The 22,238-nt window shown below is 56.6% G+C and overlaps 1 protein-coding gene and 1 long non-coding RNA gene across 5 annotated transcripts; one reads left to right on the top strand and one right to left on the bottom strand.

Annotated features, from left to right (window-relative positions):
• Positions 1–1,306: 1,306 nt before the first annotated feature.
• Positions 1,307–4,309, bottom strand: MEX3B (mex-3 RNA binding family member B). The gene is made up of 2 exons (XM_086711726.1): positions 3,673–4,309; positions 1,307–2,810 (listed from the first exon to the last, which is right to left on the bottom strand). Exons 1-2 carry the CDS (start codon positions 3,953–3,955, stop codon positions 1,363–1,365), a joined length of 1,731 nt encoding a protein of 576 aa, XP_086567852.1. The 5' UTR covers positions 3,956–4,309; the 3' UTR covers positions 1,307–1,362.
• Positions 4,310–5,397: 1,088 nt separating this feature from the next.
• LOC147580494 (uncharacterized) lies at positions 5,398–12,332 on the top strand. Of its 4 annotated transcripts, none has more exons than XR_015252989.1 (4): positions 5,398–6,649; positions 6,851–7,228; positions 10,383–11,380; positions 11,612–12,332. It is a non-coding gene; the product is annotated as an uncharacterized LOC147580494 (long non-coding RNA). The 4 variants fall into 4 exon arrangements; XR_015252987.1 differs by having other exon boundaries at positions 5,399–6,136; positions 6,854–7,228; XR_015252988.1 differs by having other exon boundaries at positions 5,399–6,649; positions 6,854–7,228.
• Positions 12,333–22,238: the final 9,906 nt, after the last annotated feature.

Below are 22,238 nucleotides of genomic sequence, written 5' to 3'. Positions count from 1 at the left end.
CAGAAAAATAAAACTCTTGATACAATTTCAAATCTTGTCTCAGCAAATATAATATTAGTATTTGACCATGAGGTTAAAGGCCCTTTATCATAAAATAAAATATACTTTGCTTTTTAAACTTTGCTCAGTAAAGTACATTTAAGCTCAAGTAACGTCACCTACATATACATAAACAAGTGGTAAACAAATGTATTAAAATAGGAATACTAAAACTATAGTGGCCCAACAGAATTTTCGTAGCTTGCACGGAATTCTATTTATACAAATGTTAGAAAGCATCCACAGTTCCTTTTGACGTGTTTATACGTTTCCGTTTTTTTTTTTTTTGTAATAATATAGAATAAAATATGCTTTATATCACTGAATAGAAAATATGCTGGGTGAAGCAAATCTAGAAGATTTGTCTGAACCTATAAAATCTCCATCCCAACAGAATACTGTTCAAAACATTACACATTTTATGGTTTTGTAATTTCGTCACAATTGTGTGGTTATTAAAATAATACAGTGTTCTTTGCCATAAGGCCATACTAAAATAAAAAGATTTAACCCAGCTACAAAAAAGTTCACTGAACTTAAATTAAAATACTTGTAAACATCTTTGCAATATGAAATATAATTTTTCAAGTCAAAAAAGAATAAAATACTTCAATCTGTATTAATGCAATTTCTCTTTAAAACTTTTAAACGTTTTTAATATATAAGAGATATGTTACAGTTTGTTTAACTTTTATAAAGCTGCAGTATCCTGGATTCACAGGAACTCCTGGCCCTTCCACAACATTCAAAAAGGATCCACTGTGTTCTAGAATAAGCATCGGAGGAACCCAGCCACAGAGGGGAACACACGTAAAACAGTCCACACATCCCATAAGCACTATTATTACCATCTTAATCATAATAATTATTGTTCCTTTTTTTTTTTTTCTCCTACTTTAAGAAAATGGAAAACTTGTGGGGTTTTCTTCTTCTGGAAGCTTCCTATTAAGTACAGTGTAAAAACTATCATGACTAGAATGTCGCCGTTCCTATTATTTATAGAGCATGCATTTCAGGTGGTTCAGATCAGAGGCTTCCCAGGCTACAGTACTCTTGACGCAGATATCCTGGCAAGTTCCTTTGTTTAAAAATTACATTTTAAAAATGAGCGGATACTACAGCTTTCCAAGCTCCTCTGGACCTCAGAGTGAGAGCAGGGTGGGGAGGAGAAGGTGGGGCACCAAGGCGGCGGGTGGGCGCGGACAGGGTGGGGGTGGGGGGAGTGAGGCCGGAGGGGAGGGGAGGGGAGGGGAGGGGAGGGGAGTGGGGTCCCCCTTCTCTCCCCCCCCCCCCCCGCGGGGTGCGCGCAGGCGCGCGCCGCCTTCAGGAGAAGATGCGGATGGCCTGAGTGACCGCGGTGTGGCAGACCGGGCACTCGGGCTCGCTCTTCTCGCAGATGCGGTTGGCGCACTCCATGCAGAAGAGGTTGTGGCCGCAGGGCACGAGCGCGGCGATCACCTCGCTCTCGAAGCACACGGAGCAGTCGCGGCTGCCCTTCCGCCGCAGCCCCGACGACGAGGAGGAGGAGCTGGAGGAGGAGCTGGACGACGACGACGAGCCGGAGGTGTCCGACGGCTGCAGGCCCGGCAGCTGCGCCCCCAGCCCGTTGGCATAGGCGGCGTAGGTCAGGCCCCCTCCGCCCGGGTCGCTGCGCACCCGGCGCGCCAGGTGGTGCTCGCCCGTCCCCGGCGCCATGTGCAAGGGCGGGGACAGGCGCGGGCAGCTGGTGCCCGGGTGCAGCCGGCGGTGCACCAGCAGCCCGAGGTTGGCATTGGAGGGCGCGCTGGCGCCGCCCCCGGGAAAGACCACCGAGGAGGACGAAGCGGAAGAAGACGCGGAGGAAGAGCAGGAAGAGGAGACGGGCGCCGCAGGTCCGCCCCCCGGGGACCGCTCGAACTGAGCCCAGAGCAGGGGCGCCCCAGGCGGGGGGGCGGGGGCCGGGTCGAAGGTGGGCGGTAGCTCGGGACAGCCGTCGGGGGAAGGCACGGAAGCTTCCCCCGCCGCGTAGGTGTATCCATTGCCGTTGTTGTTGTTCCCGTTGTGGGCGAAGCTGAGCGCGGGGCTGGGGGGGCTGTAGTCCGCTAGGCGCGGGGTGGCGGCTGTGCTGCCGCCGGTCCCCCCGCCGAAGTAAGAGTCTGTGGAGGCGCTGCCGAGCGAGCTGGAGCTGTCGTTGCGGTAGCTAGAGAAGGGCTTGCGGCCGGGGGTGGGCGTGATGCTGGGGGTGGGCTTGCTCCAGAGGCTGCCCGGGCCGGACCCGCCGGACCCGTGATGCAGATCAAAGCCCACATCCGTGCCGTTGGCGTGGAAGTCGTTCTCATCCGTGAGCTCAATGATACCGCCCGTGCGCAGGGCGATGTGCGCCTCGATCTCCTCGCGAGCTCGGTCCACGTTCTCAGGCATGCCGGTCACCTCGAACACCGGCTCCTTGTCTCGGCTGGGCGTCACGATGTACGTGTGCGTCTGCTGCTGGATGCGCTTGATCGTGGCGCCCTTGGGCCCCACCACGAGCCCCACCACGCGATAGGGCACCCGCACCTGGATGGTGGTCTGTCCAGGCAGGTTGGGCGGCCCGGGCACTGCGCCGTTGAGCGCCGTGTTCTTATTCCGCGAGGCGCGGATCATGGAGAAGTGCTCCGCGGCAGAGATGATCTCCCTCCGAGCCATGGCCACATCCTCCTTCCTGCCCGTCACAACAAAGACAGGCTCCTCCCCGCGAACCGGGGTCTTGATGTAAGTATTGGTCTTCGCCCGCAGCGCTTTGATTTTACAACCTGGGAGCCCGGGTGCAGGGGAGGGAGTGGGAGAGAGAGACAGACACGCCCATTATCCCGGGGTAACCGCGGAGACCTGGGACCGCCCGCGCCCAGGGCTGCGGGACAGCAGGACACGCTTTGGGCGGAAAGGGGGCGGCTCCCTCACTGACCCCAGGCCACGCCACCGGCTGGGAAGCGGGTTCCACCCGCGAGGCGCTCGAGGAACAGCCCATTGGCTGCCCAGTCCTCCCCCGGTGACTGCAGTCGTCCCGAGCAAACCCGAGAATCCCAGAAAAAGTCAGCTGGGGAGATGCCGCTAGGATCCAGCGGGGCGCGCCGTCCGCCCTGAAGACGAGGCGAAGGGGTCCGGGGAAGAGGGCCGGAGCCGCGATCCGCCCGCCCCCCCCCCCACCCCACCACCAGAGCTGGGGGACTGACGGGAGGGGGGGGCAGTCCCGGGACCCATTGTTCCTCCTCTGGGCTCCATTCCGCTTTGCAGAAATCCAGAATCCTCCTCCCATCCGATGCTCACTCCTCCTCCTCCCCCTCCCAAAGGACCCATCAAAGGCCCCCTCCCCCAAGCATCTTATATTTAAATTCTATTTCCCGGGGTGGGTTGGGGGGGGGGCGCTAGGGGAGAAGGCAGTGATTTTAGCAGGATGAAGTGCATCCCGCCGTGGCAGCGGCGCGGCTCCGGGAGACAGCCTGCCTGCACTTTCTTTGTCTGGGGCGCCGGCCCCTCGCGCGGCTCTTCCTCTCTCGTCAAGGCTCGCGGGCGCCGCGGATCCCGAGCCCTCCCGCGCCCTCCCCGCGGGGCGGTGGCCCGAGACCCTCTCCCCCACCCCCCCCCCCCCCAGCTCCCCATCCCTGCCGGACCCACCTTGCCGCCCCACGATCTCGGCGACGTGCTCGGAACTGGGCACCGGCACGCACTCGGTCATGTTCACGCTCTTCTTGCGCGGCTCACTGTCGTACAGAGAGGCGCCCTCGTCACTGTCCAGCCCCAGCAGGGAGAGCTGATCGAGCGCTAGCTGCAGGGCTCTTTGGTCATCCAGGGTCTCTCCCCCGCCGCCGCCGCCGCCGCCGCCGCCACCGCCGCCGCCGCCTCCCCCTCCGCCGCCGCTGCCGTTGCGCTCCAGCTCTGCAAACAGGGAGCTGGGCATCGCTCGGCCGTGCGCGCCGCGCCCCCGCCGGCCCTCGGCTCGGCGGCGAGAAGCTGCGGCCACAAAGGCAGCCGGGAAGCGAGTGGTCAGGGGCGGGGAGGCCGGCCGGCTGCAGAGGGCTCCGTTGCTCCTTTCTCGGCGCCGGGAGGAGTGGGGCGCTCGGTGCGGTCCGCGCCGGGCAGTGGCTGCAGGAGCCCCCGCCTGGGTCCCCACCCCAGATCTGCCGGCGGGTGGGGTGGGGGCAAAGCTCGAGCGGCGGCCGCGCGTACCCCCCGAGTGCCCGGCTGGCTGGCCACAATGCCGAGCGAGGACCGAGCAGGCGAGCGACAGCAGCGTTTCTTTAAGGAGCCCCTCCCCGGCTCCTCCACTCCCTCCCTCCCGCCCGCCCGCCCGCCCTCACTCAGCGCTTTTTCCTCCTCTCCTCCCCGCCTCTTGACTGAGCCTCTGCAGCCAGACGGCTCCGGAGGGGGACGAGGGAGGCGCAACGTCACCGGCGGGAGCTGACACTACAATGCTACTGACACTATCGCTGGGGGAGGCGATTGGCGCGCGCCGGGCCGGGGGCGGGCGGAGGCCGCGGTCAGGGCGAGCGGAGAGCGAGCGCCCCCCACCCCCGCGCTCGCCGCAGCCCGCCCCGTCCTCCTCCCGGCCGCGCCCCTCCCCCGCCGCCGCTAACGCCTCTCTTTGTTGTCTAATGCGGGACCGGCAGGCTCGGGACACTCGCGCGTACCTATCGGCCGAGGACAGTCTGTCCCCAGATCTCCTCCCTCGCGCGATTGAGAAAGGAAAACGCGCCCAACTCTGCTGCCAGCGGCCCGGCTCTGAGCGAGCGGTCCTGCGAAAGTCCCGTTAGCGTCCCCAAATAAGCCACCCCTAGAGCCCACGGTGCCACTGGGAGAAGGGTCTATTGTCCGCCCCAAAGGGCGGTCCGAGTCCTCGGACACGGAAAGCGGGACTCGGGGTCCCGGTGCGCACTGGCAAAGTGGCTCCTGGCGCGGGTTGCCCACCTGCGCGGGAGCGCAGGAGACACAAAGGCATAGGCCCGCCCGCATCGCTCCTCGCGCGCGCGCCCGCAGTTCGGTCCCCCCGGGCAGCACTCCGTCCAAGTGGCCCCGAAACTGCGGATCGGAGAGCCGGAACCCCGCCGCAGCGCGGGCCTGGCCCGCCCTGCGGCCGGCGACCTCCGGAAGGCGCGGGGCGGGGGTCCTGCACACGCCCCGCGCGCGGGCAGAGCCCCCGCGGGCGCTGACGCGTGCACGAGCGCCGCGCCGCCACCGCGGGGACGCCGGCCATGGCTCCGGCGGGCGGCGCGGGCGTGCGCGCGCCGCTCTCGGGTCCCTCCCCGCCCCGCGGCCGGGCATGCGCGGTGAGCGCGAGGAGCGGGCGGGCCCTTTAAGGCGGGCGCGGCGGAGCGTGCGCCGGCCCCTCCCGCGGCCCCGCCCCGACGGGAGGTGTGCGCCCGCCGCCCCGCCGTTCTTTGTGCGCTTCTCGGGGTGGAGTTGGCGGCGGAGGGAGGGCGCGCCCGGACCGACCGGAGGGGGACGGCGAGCTGCGCCCCCTTCCGGAGCTCCCGCGGCCGCCTCCGAGCGCGAGGGAAGAAAGAAGGCTTTGGGGGCCGGGGCTCACCGCCTGCCCGCCGGCCGCCGCCCGGTCCGCCCCCTGCGCAGCCACGGGCGCCGACGCCCCTTCGGGCCCCGCGCGCGCCCCTCTACGTTGTTCCCGGCGCCCCCGGGCTCGCCGCGTCCCCGCGCCCGGCCGGCCGGGGGCTGCGGTTCGGCAGGGCGGCCGGGGGCTGCGGTTGGCGGAGAGCGCCGGCGTCCGCGCGGCTCGGCGGGACGCGCGCGCGGGACAATGCGGCCATGTGGCCGCCACCGCGGACGGGCCCACGCGGGGGGCCTGCCGGTGCCGCGGGGCGGGCTCGGGGCGCACAGGCGGAGGCTCCCGGGTGTTCTCTCCCTGCGTGAGCCCGGGAGGAGCGCGAGCGCCCGGGCCCAGGTGTGCCATGCGTGAAAGGAGGGGGCAGGTCGTACCTGCCCCGGCCACCTCGTGGGTTCGGAGAATTGACTGTGACAGTAGATGCGAGCGCGCTCGGGAATCAGTGGGCAGTGCCGCAAACGCCTTTACTTTTGAGCACGGGAAGGTGTTCCCTTCTTGCTCACCTGGAGCTGTCTTGGAGAAGAGGTGCTGATTATTTCCTCGGGGAAATGAGGCTTAGAAGGCGCTCAGAGTGGTTATTTCGTCAGGATGTTTGTGTCAGCTTCCCTGAGTCTGGGGTGTGCGTGAGACAGAGAGAGGGAGAGAGGTGGGGCAGAGGCGGTGGCAAGTCCTCTGGAGAGCCACCGCCTAGTACTCTAGTGAATTCTTGTCTTTTTCAACCTGGTTTGTGGGCTCCCGTCCCACTCATCTGTGGGTGAGGAGGGGGTGCCCGGAGGAAGGAGGTTCTCCGTGGAGAGGGTCCTGGCCGGGAATGGCCTTGCTCAGGGCCTATAAAGGCCAGGGCAGACAGGGAAAGGACTCCCAGGGCCTCCGCGTTTACATGTTGCCAACACCACAGGCTTTTTTGCTGGCCTCTCAGCTCCGTTTCCAGGAATTTAATAACCTCCCGATTGGGCCAAGTGGGGTTTCCTTTTTCAAACAACACCATGAAAGTAAAGCTGTTCCTCAGCGTCCACTGCTAGTGAGGCCCGCACACGGGTAAATGGGGGCTCCCCCACCCAGGGTTGCTCCTGCTGGGGGACAGGCCTGCACACATCCTGCCCTCCTACCTGCAGTGTTAAGATTTCAGGCAGGTTAAATCAGAAGCCCATGTTGTTGAGAGTCCCTGGGGTCCTTGGGTCATTCCCAGGACGGTGTGTGTGACACTTTGTGGAACTGACAGGTATCCTTCTCCCCCAGCAGATCTGTACCCGGCCGTAACTGCAGGTGTTCAATGAAATCACACATCTGAGCCCACTTGGAGGATAAGCTCAAACTCCGACCCGACGAACTCATGGAGAGCTGCCTGTGGTCAGGTGCCCACTGGCATTCCATGCAGCCTGGGCCGCCCTCCGTAGACCAGAGTGCTTCAGGAACACCTATGCAAAGATCGGGTGGTTTTCTGAAGACGCCCACAAAATCGAAGGGCCTCCTGAGAGTCTAGGAGGGTGATGTTTGACAGACCCGACCCCCCAGCCGAGCTCAGCTTCAGCACGCTGGTCTCTGAGAAGAGGCTAGTATCCAGCGTCCCACCTGCCTCGGGGGGTTGTTTGAGCCGATGGATAATGACGGTGAAAGGTAAGTCGCTGTAAATTACAAAGCACTAAGCAAACGTACTTAGTTTGGGGTGGGGTGGTGCTTAACCCACAGTCACTTCGTATCTTCTCTACTTGTATCCAGTGCTGACCGGTCAGGGGATTTTCTGACACTCGAGTGCTGTTATAAAAGTAACAATCTGGAAAATTTAATTCTCAATTAGTGGATTTAATAAGCCAAGACATGATAAAACTCGCAAAGTCCAGTTCTGTTTTTAAATAGACCCACCTCCCTAGTTTTTGCCTAGACTTTCCCAGGCTCCTTTAGGACCCCAGAGCTTAATTACTTTTCCTGACACAGGACGCTTTCCCCAAGAACTTCCCGAGGTGGCCATGGTTTTGTTTTGTTTTGTTTTGTTTTGTTTTGTTTTGTTTTATTATTATTATTATTATTAGCAAAAGAGATGAGCTTGCAGAGTGTAGAGTATGGTCTGGTAATGTAATCGAGAATTTCAGTTGTCCCAAATTAAGAAAAGGTAAAGTCACTTCTGTTGTCCCCATTTTGCAGATGAAGGTAGGTTAAGTCTCTTGCCCAGGCGGAGGCAGATTTATTTATCTTAAAGCAAGTGAAGCCTGAGCTCTGGGCTCTTCGTGTGCACGGGGCCTTTGCATGGCCATGGGAGGGGTGAAAGCAATTTATTCACAGGATCACATTTTAGAAAACTTTTCAAGAGTGAGGTCTTTATTCTTTTCCTTAAGCAGGACCCCTATGGTGACGTGACCTTTGGACTCAATAAATCTCAGATTCACTGTTGGGCTGCAGGTCACACAGCTGATAAATGGTACCCGAGCCTGTGAGCAGAACCACCCAAGTTCCGTCCCACCTCTGAGCTGTGGATCCTCAACTGGAGGTGGGAAACACTTCGAGCCTTGCGTCCCTCATGGGACTGTACCGCCCACGTGGGTGAGGGCGCCTGAAAGCATTTTGGTTTTTGCTGTCCTGTTGTTAACGTGTATGTAACATGGACACAACGTTTTTGAAGAATGTTTTGATAATCTGGGAAATGCTGTCCTTGGGTTGGACGAACAGAAAGAGACAAGAGGCGCGTATGTTACTAAACCCGCAGGAAGCATCAGGAGAGGCAGACGAACAGGCCGGGAAGCAATACGTCGGCATTTTCATGATGGTTCTTTAAATAGCGGGATCACGTTTTATTTTCATGTCTCAAGTTCTGAACGTCTTTATTGGATTAGTTCTTAAAAGCAATACATGCTTAGTTTAAAAGTTAAATAGCGCTAAAAGGCTTAATAAAACCAAAAGCACCCGTACCTGCTGTAAATAGAAGGGAAAAACCTAAAGCGAATCCTAGCACACATTTATACTTATAAAAGCTTTCGGAATTATGAGGGTAGAGAGGGAGAAAGTGTCATAAATTGTATAAAATGGGCCTTTAAAAGTGGCTTGACTTCTAAAATTTAAACGTTCATTTGGTTAATCATCAGTAATAACCATTCTGCAATGTCAGAGAGGAATAGGAACCAGAGGTGGTAATTTTAAAACCTTGAAGATACACAGGAACTCCGGGAGCCCGGAGGCCCGCCGACCTTCGGGAAGGAGGTGCCCTTTCTTCTTCCTGAGCAGGGATGAAATGGACCCATGGAATCCTCCACTTGACCCCAGACTCTCAGGTGGAACCCCTTTCTATGAACTGATGAATTCTAGCAGGTGGTTAGAACCTCAGGATGCCAGCAAGTGTGTGGTCCCAAACTTTTATGTGGCAGGGAGCAGAGGAACGGGAAGCGGCTGGCCCAGACTCACAGGCTCGTTGACAGTGTGGGTCTGGACTGGGGACCCGGAGCCCTCACTTCCCACATGAAGTGCTCATTCTTTCTCAGTTAACTCAAGGAAATTGAGGCTGCCCCTAGCTCACCCCTCTGCGTGTCCTGGGCCGGCGTGGGGTAGGCTCAGTCACATTTGCTGTTGTCAAACCTATGAGGAACAGGACAGCTGCCTCCCGAGTCCAGGTGGGGGCCGTCCTGCGAGGCATCTGCAGGAAGGCGGTCTCAGCCCCCTCGCTCCCAGCCCCCTTTCCCTGAACTAAACGGGGCCCCGAGGCGAAGGCTCCGGGAGCTGCCAGACCCTGTGTGGGGGAGGTGGTGAGGCAGCCACAGCTCCGTGGTCCCAGCCCCGCACGAAGCTCCTAGCAGGACTTCCGTGCCATGGAAGTAAAACAAAATAAAACAAACACCACGTGCTGACATATGGCACGAGTCAGTCACCATGCTGAACACCCGGACAGTGTCAATTCTCACGGTGTACTGATAAGCTGCGATGGCCATTTCTGTTCCAGAAAGGTCCCATTCTGGGAACTAGGATTGGAATCCAGCTGACCCCAGACCCCCAACTCCAACCAACCAACGAACCAAATGCCAGGCCTCTGGCAACAGAGGAAAGTCTCGGGGCTAAAAGTATTTATTCGTCAGACTTGAGGATGACAGATTAGAAAACGATAACACCAAATTAAATAAAAGTTGAAGCGGGTCACAATCCTGAGTGCTCAGTAAATGGAGTTTGAAAGATCAAAAGTGGGAAAGCCGTGAACGTGGAGGGACTGATAGTTCTCCGATACTTAGGAACTTTTCTCAATGGGAGGCTTCTTCTGTGAAAGTACAGTGGGGGGTGGGGGAGACAAGGGTAGATGCTTCTGGAAGGCAGATGCCAGCAGAGGACAGGAGCGGCCTTGAGCTGGGAGCTGCCTGCAGATGGGGCGGGCCACCTCCCAGAAACGCGAGGACCACTTAATCAGGGACGTCTACAACGGCTGCACGCACTGGCTGCGTAGACAGGTGCACCGGATCAGGGGTGACGTTTTGAGTTTTCCTCAGTTTGTTGACCTTCGACTGGTCAGCTAGTCTCTTAGCTTTGGTTTTCTCATCTATAACATAGGAATATTAGTCCTTACTGAGGCAACAAAGGCGGGCTACCCTTCTTTCTCGCCAGTGGGATGGCGACGCACTTGAGGGACGCGGGTTCCGTGTTCGTCCTCTTCTAAAGTGACAGAACACAGAGCAAAAAAGGATTTAAAGCTCTAATCTTTTTCAACATTTTGTATGACCACACCTTCTCTGTTCTCATTACTTAAAAAAAAAAAAAAAAAGAAATACCTTTATAACCTGAAGAGTTTTTGCCTTTTCAGCATCACCGTGACAAGTCGAGATGCCAATCAATTGAAATGCAGCTGTGACCGTCTCACAACTAACTCCGAATGACTAGCCAGCTTAACTTCGTGCTAAAATGATTTCTTCCCTACGCATTTCAGTTCAAAAGATAAAAATTATGTCAACAGAGCTATTAAAATTTCAGCTACTAATAGAATCGTTTTTGTTATGCTGATAAAACAAATCTCCAGCTTTATTTAAATTGCACAGCTGTCATTGTAATAAAACGTGTACACGAGGATACGGAGATTCATGGACTCTGACAAGCGAAGAAACACAAATGCGAGAATGCCTTTCGGGAGGCGTGAGCACCAACCTAACAGAAGAAGTAACACAGAGGCCATGATGTAGATTCCACGACTCCGAAGAAAAGAAAGAAGATGGGGTCTCCAGCAGGAAAATGTTAAGAAGCGTCGTTAAGTGGAAAGCGTAAAACCAAACACGACAAAGCATACAAAAAGTATATAACAACCAAATAAAACAAATACCAACAGGTCAGTAGGAAGAGAGACAAGGAGGCTGCTCGGCCCGCTGCAAAGAGATGGGGAGGGGTTCTCAGGGAGAACTTGACCTTGCCGAGGCCCTGGCCACGGTCTCTTGGGCGGGACTGGCCGGTGTGAGACGGGCCAGTGGTGACCTTGGGGGGCACACAGATGGGTCTGTTTTGACTATTATACGTTCATCTTAATTGCATTACAAAATCATATTTAGTATATGAAACCTTGGAATTCAGTGATATCAAGGCAAGGAGAAGCAGAAGTTGGTATGTATGTTTTGAAAGGAAGTCAATCTGAGCAAAACTGTGAGGTGAATAACATTACGGTTGGTGCTCAGATGTGGTAAACTGTACAATGCAGATGTTATGTGAGTGAATGAGGACTGGAGACAAACGACGGATGGGAAGATGTTCTAATTAGGCTAATTCTTTAAGGATTAATTTATCATTAGAATTAAAATTTTTTTTTAATTTTTTTAAGTATTTATTTATTTAAAAAAATTTTTTTTTCAACGTTTATTTATTTTTGGGACATAGACAGAGCATGAACGGGGGAGGGGCAGAGAGAGAGGGAGACACAGAATCGGAAACAGGCTCCAGGCTCTGAGCCATCAGCCCAGAGCCTGACGCGGGGCTCGAACTCATGGACCGTGAGATTGTGACCTGGCTGAAGTCGGACGCTTAACCGACTGCGCCACCCAGGCGCCCCAGTGTTTATTTATTTTTGACAGAGAGAGATAGAGCATGAGTCGGGGAGGAGCAGAGAGAGGGGGAGGCACAGAATCTGAAGTAGGTTTCAGGCTCCCAGCTGTCAGCACAGAGCCCGACGCGGAGCTCGAACTCATAAACCGCGAGGTCATGACCTGAGCCGAAGTCGGACGCTCAACCGACTGAGCCACCCAGGCGCCCCTATAATTAGAAGTTTATACGGTAGCCAAAAGACAACTGTTTTGGGAGGTGGGGGGCACGGAATCTTTCAGAAGTTCATCTGAAAGATCACAGAAGAACCAAGGGGGGCTAGGAGCAGCTGTCACGACACCAGACGTTAGCCCCTCTTACGACCGCGGATGGACAGGAGTGTGTCATCCGTTCCGAGGAGAGGACGTCCAGAAGCTGGTGCAAGACAGTATGAGGCTGCGGCGGATACCGGCGTGTCTGTCCCACGGGCACCGGGCTGGGGGACGGGGAACACAGCGGGGTGACCCAGGGTGGGGCATCTGCAAGGGAACAGCACGTTGACGAGCCGACCGACAGGCGTTTGTGTCACATCACAACAGCCACGGAGGACAGACCGTGGTGCGAGCAACTTGCAAAGGGGGGACCCGCAATTCTTGCTACGCAGAGGACTTCATCTGTGGCCTCAAAGTACATAACTGACGAGCTGAGAAGATGTTTTCATGCACGAAGTAAAATAAGGCAGAATAAGTTGTGATATTTTTGAGCACTTATTACATGCTAGGATGATGCTGGTGCCGTCACTCGATAATCTCAATAATCCAGTGAAATGGGGACTAACTTATTTATACTTTCGCCCAGAGGAAACTGAGCCCGAGCTGGCCAGCGGCAGGCACACCCAGCTGTCCAAGCGCGAGCTCTCTTTCTTTTTTAAAAACCCCTTTGTTGAGAAATAACGGAGACACAGAAACCGGGACACGTGTGCCGTGTACGATTTGACGGCTTTGCACATATCCACGCACCTGTGACACTGTCCCCGCGGTCCTGACAATGGATGTATCCGTCACCCCCAGAAGTTTCCTGCTGTCCCTTTTGTCTGTGGTAAGAACAGCATGAGATCCAGCCCCTGAAGTTTCTGAGCGCACGACACCGTGTCGTTCCCCACAGGTGCCGTGGGGCACGGCAGAAATCTAGAACGGGTTCATCTTGCATAACTGGAGGAACTTGTACCGGTTGAACATCTCCCCACTTTCTCCTCCTCCCGGACCCCGGTAACCTCCGTTTCCCTCTCTGCTTCTGAGTCTGACCCTGGCAGGCTCCTCCAGGGGGAACCACGCAGCATTCCTTCCTCTGTGATGGACTCATCTCACTTAGTGCAACGTCCTCCACATTCAGCCACGTCGTCACAAACGGATTTCCTTCCTTTCTTAAGCCTGACCGATGCTCTAGTTTACGTGTATTCCACATTTTCTCGCCATAGAATTGCCAGAACTTTCTTCTGCTTTGCTTTGTTTGTTTTAGAAGAGCCGTCCTCACGGGCATGAGTGGGTATCTCATGGTGGTTTTGATTTGCATCTCCCTGGCGATGAGTCACGTCGAGCATCTTTTCACGTGTCTGCTGGCCATCTGTGTATCGTCTTTGGAGAAATGTCTATTCGAGTCATTAGCCCCCCTTTTTTTTTCATCTGGTCTTGGCAACGAAGGCACGGATAGGACACCAAAAGCAGAGTCAACAAAAGCAGCAACAAACAAGCGGGACTACATCAAACTAAAGGCTTCTGCACCGCAAAGGGGACCACCAACAGAACGAGAAGGCGGCATGAGAGAAGATGTTTGCAAACCACATGCCTGATGAGAGATTAATATCCAAACTATATAAGGAAATAATACGATACCAAATATTAAAAACAAAAACAAATACACAATAACCCAATGGAAAAATGGGCAAAGAACTTAAAAAAATATTTCTTCTGGGGCACCCGGGTGGCTCAGTCAGTTAACCATCTCTTGAGGTCTGTGAGTTCGAGCCCCGCGTCGGGCTCTATGCTGACAGCTCAGATTCGGATTCTGGGTCTCCCTCTCTCTCTGCCCCTTCCCCTCCCCCCCCCCTCAAAAATAAACATTTAAAAAAAACTTTTCTCCCACTTAATCATGATGTGATACCAGCAAAGTTTTAGAACTATACACACATGCGAACATTTGCTCCCATACCATATCGCTACATATTTAAAAGTTATGAGTCAAGGTATCACCTGCTGTACATAATATGTTGTAACCTCCTACCTAGACAAATAGACCTTCATAATGATCTGGAAGGCCAGGTTAGAATTCAGAGCCCCCAGCCTCTGTGCGGTTCTGCCCCAGTCCTTGGCCACACAGGGAGAGCTGGCCTTGGCCGTGATCCGTGCCTCCCGTCCCGCACCACAAGGGGGTCTTGAGCACGTGTGGAGCCCCAGCTCCGTCCACGCTCTGTCCCTGCCAACAGTCACACCCTTTGACACACCTTGGGCACATTTCTGGTGGAAGATGGAAAGAACTGTCCGGGGAGAGGCCCCCAGACCCTGAGAAGGGGGTGCGGCCTTCTGGGCATGGAGGTCCTGCTGTGACCTATCGTGGGGAGAGACACAGCCAGAGGGCAGGCAGCAAGAGTGGGGACCCTCGAAAGCATGGGGCCTGTCTTGTCCGACACCTAAAACCACTTAAAAAAAAGATATATATATACATATATATATATATATATATATATATATATATATATATAATAAGACTGCTTAAAATGTATACATATAACTATTTGAGTTATACAGTGGCAATTGAAAATAGTACTTTATTCTTTCCACTTTATATCTGGGGGAAAAACAAGTGAGCCTCGTGCGCCGGACAGGATGGCTGTAAGGAATCCTTCCATCCGTGCCTCCCTCGCTGCCTCTCTCCTGGCTTCCTTCCCTTCTCCTTCCTCCCCCCGCCTGCCTGCCTTCCTCTCTTCCTTCCCTCCTTCCCTTCCGGACACTCAGACGCCCCTGTGCCAGGCACTGCCTGGGCCCAGGGGTCCAAGGGTAACCGGGCCAGATGCTCCCAGGCAGTCTGCAGCGTAATGAGGAGACCAGCATCGAGCCACACAAATACACGTCTAATTACAAACTGGGACAAGTACACTGACAGATAAGCATGTGTTGATTTGCGGGTTGCCTTTGATTTAAGGTTTCCTGCTGAGACAGGGAGGAATGTAAATCTGGTTTTCTCTTAAGGCCAGGGGCCTTACATGTTTTCACAAACCTTCAAAATGGATGCATCTCATACGGCTAACCGGAATCGGGGACGCTTCCTACGAGCATAGAAGCTCATTAAATCAACTCTGCTACTTTATGGCAGCAGTAAAACGTTACCAAAACTTTCCGAGGCGAACATGCCCGTGGCGTTACAAAGCCAACCGTCCAACTGGGGTGGGGGGGGGAGGTTTACTAGAGACCCCCCCCGCCAGGTTCTTACGGAAACGCAGAAGGTTGGCTGGACGAGGGGTCTCCAAGCCCTTCGTGTTCCCTGCTGATGTCCCTGCACCACAAAATGGAAGAGGGGGGATGAATAACGCCTGGAGTTTCGCCGCTGTTCTTTCAAGTCCCCTACTCTAGATGGTTCCTAGTGGGCGAGCCCTTGAGGTGTGGGGCGGGCAGCGGTCACTTCAAAACAAGTGGAAAGCAGGAGGGGGGTAGGCTGCAGCTCCTTCCTTTCGTGGGACTGTTAACGTCCTCCACGTGGACTGAGGCACAGAAGACCCAGACACAGGTCATCTCTAAGTGGCTTTGCCCCGGGGGACAGAATCCTCGAAGGAAGATCCGCTTGTGCCGGGAACACCAGCAGCGTGGATTTCTGATCGCCTGTGGATCTCGGAGCGTTTCGCTCACGGTTTTCATGGTTTCCGGTGAGGAATAAATAAATCCCTGTGAAATTTTCCTTGGGAAAGGAACCACTCTATCCTTACCATACTTAAGGGTCAATTAGACAAATATTCCCCAAGAGGTAAAAGCACACTATCTTCCCCTCTCCTCCTCCCTCACCCCAGACTGAACATTCCAGCTTTTTTTTTTTTTTTTTTTAATGTCTGGGCGTCTGGGCGGCTCATTTGGTTAAGCCTCCGACTTCAGCTCAGGTCATGATCTCTAGGTTCTTGAGTTCCAGCCCCGCATCGGGCTCTGTGCTGACAGCTCGGAGCCTGGAGCCTGTTTCGGATTCCGTGTCTCCCTCTCTCTCTCTGCACGTCCCCTGCTCATGCTCTGTCTCTCTCGCTCTCAAAAATAAACATTAAAAAAATTTTTTTTAATTTTTATCTCCTGCAGAGGAAATCTTATTTTTAACACTGGTTCTACACACACACACACACACACCCCTTCCTGCACTTTCCTTTCTCAGGTCTGGTGCAGGTGTGCCAGGAAAGCACCCGCGGGAACGGGCTCACCCTGGGATGGGGTTCGTGCCCCTGGCTAGAGTGTTTTCTGCTTCTGTTGGTCTCTCGGGGGCACTAGGGACCGGCCTGGGGACCGCGAATGAGCTGACCCCCAAGGAGTGCTGTGTCCGGTTCCCTCCTCTCCATCCTGCCCTGGGATGATTTTCCTCTAAATTGCCTACAAACCACAAGACAAGTACAAGTTTGTGGGTTTTTTTTTTTCTTTCTGCGGGGGGGGGGGGGTGGGGGGGGTGGGGGGGGTGGGGGGGTGGGGGGGTGGGGGTTGGCAGAATTTGGGAAAACATCACCAGAATCAGAGCTCAGAAAAGAATGAGGACGTGTCTGAGGAAGGGAGACGATCTCGTCTCCAAAGCACCTTTTCTCCTATGAGCCTGAGCAGGGACTGAGTACTAAGGACATGACCGGCTTGGTCAAGGCTAAGGCAGAGTGGGAGAGAAACCCAGCTACCCGTGCCGCTTCGGGAGTGTTCCAGGACTCAACCCACCACCTCCACCGGGACCACCAGCGCCACAGCCACGACTGCCACGACCTCTCCTCCTCCTCCCTGTCCTCCTCCTCCCTCTCTTCCCTCTCCTCTCCCTCCTCCCTCTCCTCCCTCTCCTCTCCCTCCTCCCTCACTCCCTCCTCCCTCACTCCCTCCTCCCTCACTCCCTCTCTTCTTCTTCCTCCCTCTCTTCCCTCTCCTCTCCCTCCTCCCTCACCTCTCCCTCTCTTCCCTCTCCTCTCCCTCCTCCCTCTCCTCCCTCTCTTCCCTCTCCTCTCCCTCCTCCCTCTCCTCTCCCTCCTCCCTCACTCCCTCTCTTCCCTCTCTCCTTCCTCCTCCCTCTCCTCTCCCTCCTCCCTCACTCCCTCCTCCCTCTCTTCTTCTTCCTCCCTCTCTTCCCTCTCCTCTCCCTCCTCCCTCACCTCTCCCTCCTCCCTCACCTCTCCCTCCTCCCTCACCTCTCCCTCCTCCCTCTCCTCCCTCTCCTCTCCCTCCTCCCTCTCCTCTCCCTCCTCCCTCACTCCCTCTCTTCCCTCTCTCCTTCCTCCTCCCTCTCTTCCCTCTCCTCTCCCTCCTCTCCCTCCTCCCTCTCCTCTCCCTCCTCCCTCACTCCCTCCTCCCTCCTCCCTCTCTTCTTCTTCCTCCCTCTCTTCCCTCTCCTCTCCCTCCTCCCTCACCTCTCCCTCCTCCCTCACCTGTCCCTCCTCACTCTCCCCCTCCTCCTCCCTCTCCTCCTCCTCTTCCCTCTCTTCGCCCTCCTCCCTCTCTTCTTCCTCCTCCCTCTCCCCCTCCTCCTCCCTCTCCCCCTCCTCCTACCACATTATCATCTACAGCTATCGTCACGAAGCACTTTTCAAGCCGGTGGGCTTGCCTGCCACACTAATGCGCGCAGCCTCCCGCATAGGCTCCGTTTACTCGTTTCTAGAACGAGGGAGGGAAAGGCCGTTGCTCTGAACGGGCGGACACGGTGCCCAGGACAGTGCCCGGCTGTCGCCACCTCAGCGCCCGCCGTTTTCCGCCAGCGCCGCTCTCCGGAACTCCGCCCCGACGCCCGCCTCTTAAAAATTGTTTTCTCTGCATCCTTTTTCTCGTCCCACGAGGCCCCACCCAGAAGCCACCTCTCCAGCCACGCCCCCCGCGCCGACCCCCTGTCGCCTGCCGGCCGCGAGTCGGGGTGTCCCGCGCCCTCAGCCCCGCGTCCGTGTTCTTTGTGGCTCTTCCCGCCCCCCGATCCCGCTAAGCCGCAGCTTCCCCGAGGCTCCCGGCTGCACCCTTCCTGTGTCCTCAGAAACCACTTCCTGTCCGCGTCCGTCGCCACCCGTGGAGAACGTGGAGAACGTGGGTCACGGGGCCACGGCCGTCCGTGCAGCGTGCACGTGGGGCCAGCAGAGGAAGCGACTCGAGTGCCGCGCGCGGACGGGTGGCCCTCGCTGGCACCGAGGCCGCCTCCCGCGGAGCTGGGCCTGCTGAGCGGACTCGGAGAGACACGACCTGGGAAGGGAAGCCGGCCACGCAGCAGCTCAGTCGGCGGGATCCCCGGCCCCTGCGCTCCGCACTTCAGACACAAGACACGCACGACTCCCTCTTCCCTGCGGCGTCCCTTTGTTCCAAGGTCAGCAACCGTCTTTTTTTTGTTTTAACTTTCAGACTTCCAGGCAAGTGCAAACACAAGAATAGTACAAGGAACGCACGTATATTCTTTACCCAGACTCGTCTGTGGGTAACACGTACCCGCTCGGCCTCACCGCCGTCTCCCCTCCCGCCCTCCCCCCGGGTGTTATGTGTATACACGTCACACACGCTTAGTTTCTGACACCTCGAGAACCCGCGAGCTGGCCGGGGCCCTCCTGCCCTAAACCCGTCGTCATGCACCTGCTGGGAACAGGGTTCCTGTCCCGCAGACCCCACCGCGGTGACCCACGCAGATGACACTCTCGGCACGTCAGCTGTCCTATCCCAATGTTGTCAGACAGGGTCTGCACCTTTTTAAAAAACAAAAATTTTTTAACGTTTCTTCATTTTTGAGAGACAGAGCACAAGCAGGGAGGGGCAGAGAGAGAGAGGGAGACACAGAATCCGAAGCAGGCTCCAGGCTCTGAACTGTCAGCACAGGGCCTGACGTGGGGCTCAAACCTATGAACCATAAGATCATGACCTGAGCCGAAGTCAGACGCTTGCCCGACTGAGCCACCCAGGCTCCCCCTGCACCTTTTAAGTTCAAAAAGAGGAAGGAATCCAAAAGAAGCAAAGCTCAGAGAGACAGAGTCCTACTTATTTTAAAATCCTCAGCTTTTGGAGTCAGTTTTCAAACACACACACACACACACACACACACACACACACACACACACAGCTGACAGTGCTCTAGGCAGCCCACCTCGGTTTGCTTTAACCTTTCAGGTTCCCGTTACCTTGGTGAAAACCTTCCAAGTCCTCCGTAGGCCCGCGTCCCAGGTGTCCTAGGAACGGAGCCGGCAGGTAACTAAGGCCTCGGGGCATGACGTGCGGGGTAGACTCTGCCGAGGCCACGCCCGCAGCCCGATTCCTTCTTTTAGCAAGTCGCCCGGGGCCCGTCCCCTAGGCTGGCCATTGAAGGTACAAACACAGAAACTCATCTCTGCCCCACTCTGGCTTACTCTGCCGCTGTGGGCTCAGACCGGGAGACAGGATGACCCTGGGTTCTCTTTACGAGACGAGAGCCGGTTACCGAGCCCTGAGCCTCAGTTTCTCGAGCCGTACAATGGGGGTACCGGCGAAGGCTGAGGACGTCTGTCCAGCACTGGCACGGTGCCCGGTGCACGGAAGAACTCAGTAGGCCCCCACCAGCACCCTGAGGGCGCAAAGACGCGGAAACAGGCAATTCTGACGCGATCCCCTGGATTGCTATGATGGCAGGCGAGGGCCCCCAGGGATCCCCCGAGGTGGAGGCTGTCTTTCAAGTGGGGCCAGAGCGGTCTTGAGACGAGGCACTGGACTAAGAACGGGAGGGTGACTGATCCGCTGACTGGAGGGAGTCCGGGGCTGCAGGAAAGGGAGGGCAGGAGAGGCTCCTGTCCATCTTCCGCGCGGAGGAAACTGCACGTGCAGAGCACGGGCGACCGGGAGACTAAGACTTCACCGCGCCGGCCTCGGAGCCCCCGGAGCGCTGGGCCAGGAGGGGGTGAGGCTGGCAGATGGCAGGGAGGCAAGGACGCGAGCGATTTGCAGGTGCGATGGCCACGAACAACCGCGCAGGACACAGCACCTCCCGCCACTGGCGCGCTGGCAGGGGCAGGCCGGCCGCTGAGGCCAGAACAGGGCAAGCCGAACCCCCACGCCCAGCCCGGCCCACCCCTCCCTCCTCGTAGCCCAAAATACCCAGACGCGTTTCCTGCCTGTAAAATGAATAACGCTCGGCGTAGATGATGCCGGGAGTACTGTTTTTCAAGTCTCTCTTCTTCTCTTTTCAGTGAAGAAACTCTCCCTCGGTGAGAGCTTTGTTACCTGGCCTGACAAATTAACCCAAAGGCTGGTTAGCTGGGTGTCAGGTCATGGGACCCCATGCAGCACCCCCTTCTGCCTTCCCTCCTATATAACCTATTAGCACCAGGAGAAGCCCCCCCCCTCCCCCCCCCCCCCCCCCCCCCCCGCAAAGTCCCAGCTCCCCTGCTCACCAAGGGGCGGGGTGGGGAAGCGTCCTGCTGTGGTGTGCAACTCCCCCAGGGTGCCCCGCTTTGAAAGCGGTGGATTTTGCTGAATGTAAAACCCCAAGCTTTGAAATAAGACCCCATGTCGGGGATGGGGGGGGGCGGTTCTGAGCCGGAAGCTGCAGCAGAATCACCAGGAGCTTTTTCAGCTTCAGGGCCACCCCCTCACCTCTCCCATGCTGCTTTTGGAGCAGGGGTGGGGGGGGGGGCAGGGCCCACAGCTCCCCAGGTGACTCTGGTTAAGAACCTCTCCATCAGAGGGTCTTTGTTCCCCTCGAGCCCCGGGGAAGGCCCCCAGAGGGAGCTGCTTGTGCCAAAGCCCCGAGTGGGGCCCCTCCTTAGAGCTCCACTCACCCCCTGTGCCTTTAAATAGCACAGCCCCCTGGAGCTTTTAAGACACACTTTACCTTCAAAAAGTAAGTGCCGGCTCCCGGTCTTCCAGGGAACAGATCTGCTAAGTGACATGAACCACGGGCTCCATAACGTGGCCTCAACGTGGCTCTGACGGCAACAACATGGAAAACGGCGCGGAGCAGACGTCTGACGCCTCCAGAGGACCTGGCCTGTTATGCCTTTTTAGGAAAAATAACGTCTCCATTTTTTTCTGGTTTAAAAAATAGTATCTTGGGGCGCCCGGGGGGCTCAGTCGGTGGAGCGCCCGACTCTTGGTGTCGGATCAGGTCGTGATATCAGGGTTCGTGGGATCGATGCCTGCACGGGGCTGTGCGCTGAGAGCGTGGAGCCTGCTTGGGATTCTTGCTCCCCCTCTCTCTGCCCCCCCTCTGTCTCAAAATAAATTAAAAAAAAAAAAACAAACTTAAAAAAATCTTATACAAATGCCAAGGAAGGGGTCGTGCTACGCTTCACAAAGGGCTTCTAAGAGGACTTACCAGCAGAGGGTAGGAAATCTAATTTCAGATTTCAGAGCTGGAAATCTGATTTCAGCATATGACCGTGGGTTTTACAGAAACCTTGGGAGCATGCAGATCGTGCAGGGGAGGGCGCAGCTCCCACAGTGGTGGCCTGAGGGTCCCCAAACCCCCCACCTGATGCTCTGCCCGGTGCGTCCCCCCCTTCCCCGCCTCTTGTCCCAGACCTTGAACACGGCCAGGCCTTGCTGGTGCCCCTTCCTCCTGAGGTCTGTGGAAAACGAGGATAAAAACCAACACATTCTTGGGAAACACCTGACTGTGTTCTTCAGTGGAGTTAGGAGGGAAGACTTGCTTCTTTCCCTGCCTTTGTGTGTTTGTTCTGTTTGTTGTCGTGTGTGTGTGGTGTGTGTGGAGCAGCAAAGGACTTGATCCAGCTTTAAAACACACCCACACCCTCACAGCCCCTCCCCCACAGGGGAACCTGCCGGAAGGACCCTGAATCTTGGCCAAGCGCAGGAAGTGCAGTCTTGTCCGCAGGGGGGGGGGGGGGGCTGGACCGCCCGGTGGCAGGAGGAAAGAGGGACCGCTCAACTCTTTTTGTCTCCCTGGGGCTGCTGGTCCCTGGCGTTCGCTGCACAGCACATCTCTGCTTCTTTCTGTCCCAAACCACCTTCCTCTGCTTATGTCCGCCTGGTTCCCCAGCCCAAATACCTAACGGGGGCTCCCAGAGTCTCTGAGTCACAAAGTTTCTTGTAGCGACAATCTGCTTTGTCCAGCTCGAGTCCCGCCCGTTAGCCGTAGCAAAGTGGGGGGCAGGGCCCGCCTGACCCCCTGCCCCGCGGCCACGCACCCCCACTGTGTCGCTTCCCTGCCCGGCTCTGTCCTTCATAAACAGGCACACGTCCCTGCCCCTCTCTGTCCTCCCGGCCCAAGTGGCAGGCATCGCTGGACGAATCTCCTGTTCTCGCCTGCCCGGCATCATCGGCGGCTCCTCGTTCCAGCTTCAGAATCCCCTTCGCCTTCTGGAAGCCCCCGTCGCCCCACACTGTCTGCACGGCTCAGCTCAGGCTGCGGCACTCCACTCCGCCCACCTGCCTGGACACTGGGTCCCTGTGACTCGGGTTCAGGGGGTGAGCATGCGACCCACACGGGGCCAAGG

The sequence above is a fragment of the Puma concolor genome, chromosome B3 (assembly GCF_028749965.1).
Source record: "Puma concolor isolate L17-30 chromosome B3, mPumCon1.1.hap2, whole genome shotgun sequence".
In the NCBI taxonomy this organism is placed as follows: domain Eukaryota; kingdom Metazoa; phylum Chordata; class Mammalia; order Carnivora; family Felidae; genus Puma; species Puma concolor.
The sequence above is the reverse complement of the archived record's forward strand: the minus strand, read 5'-3'. Positions and strand labels throughout refer to the sequence as shown.

Bases quoted from the DNA above. Each gene is read 5' to 3' on its own strand.
- MEX3B (XM_086711726.1), bottom strand. From the start codon at position 3,955: ATGCCCAGCTCCCTGTTTGCAGAGCTGGAGCGCAACGGCAGCGGCGGC. The intron at 2,811-3,672 runs GTGGGTCCGGCA...CCGGGCTCCCAG, and splicing joins CGAGATCGTGGGGCGGCAAG to GTTGTAAAATCAAAGCGCTG.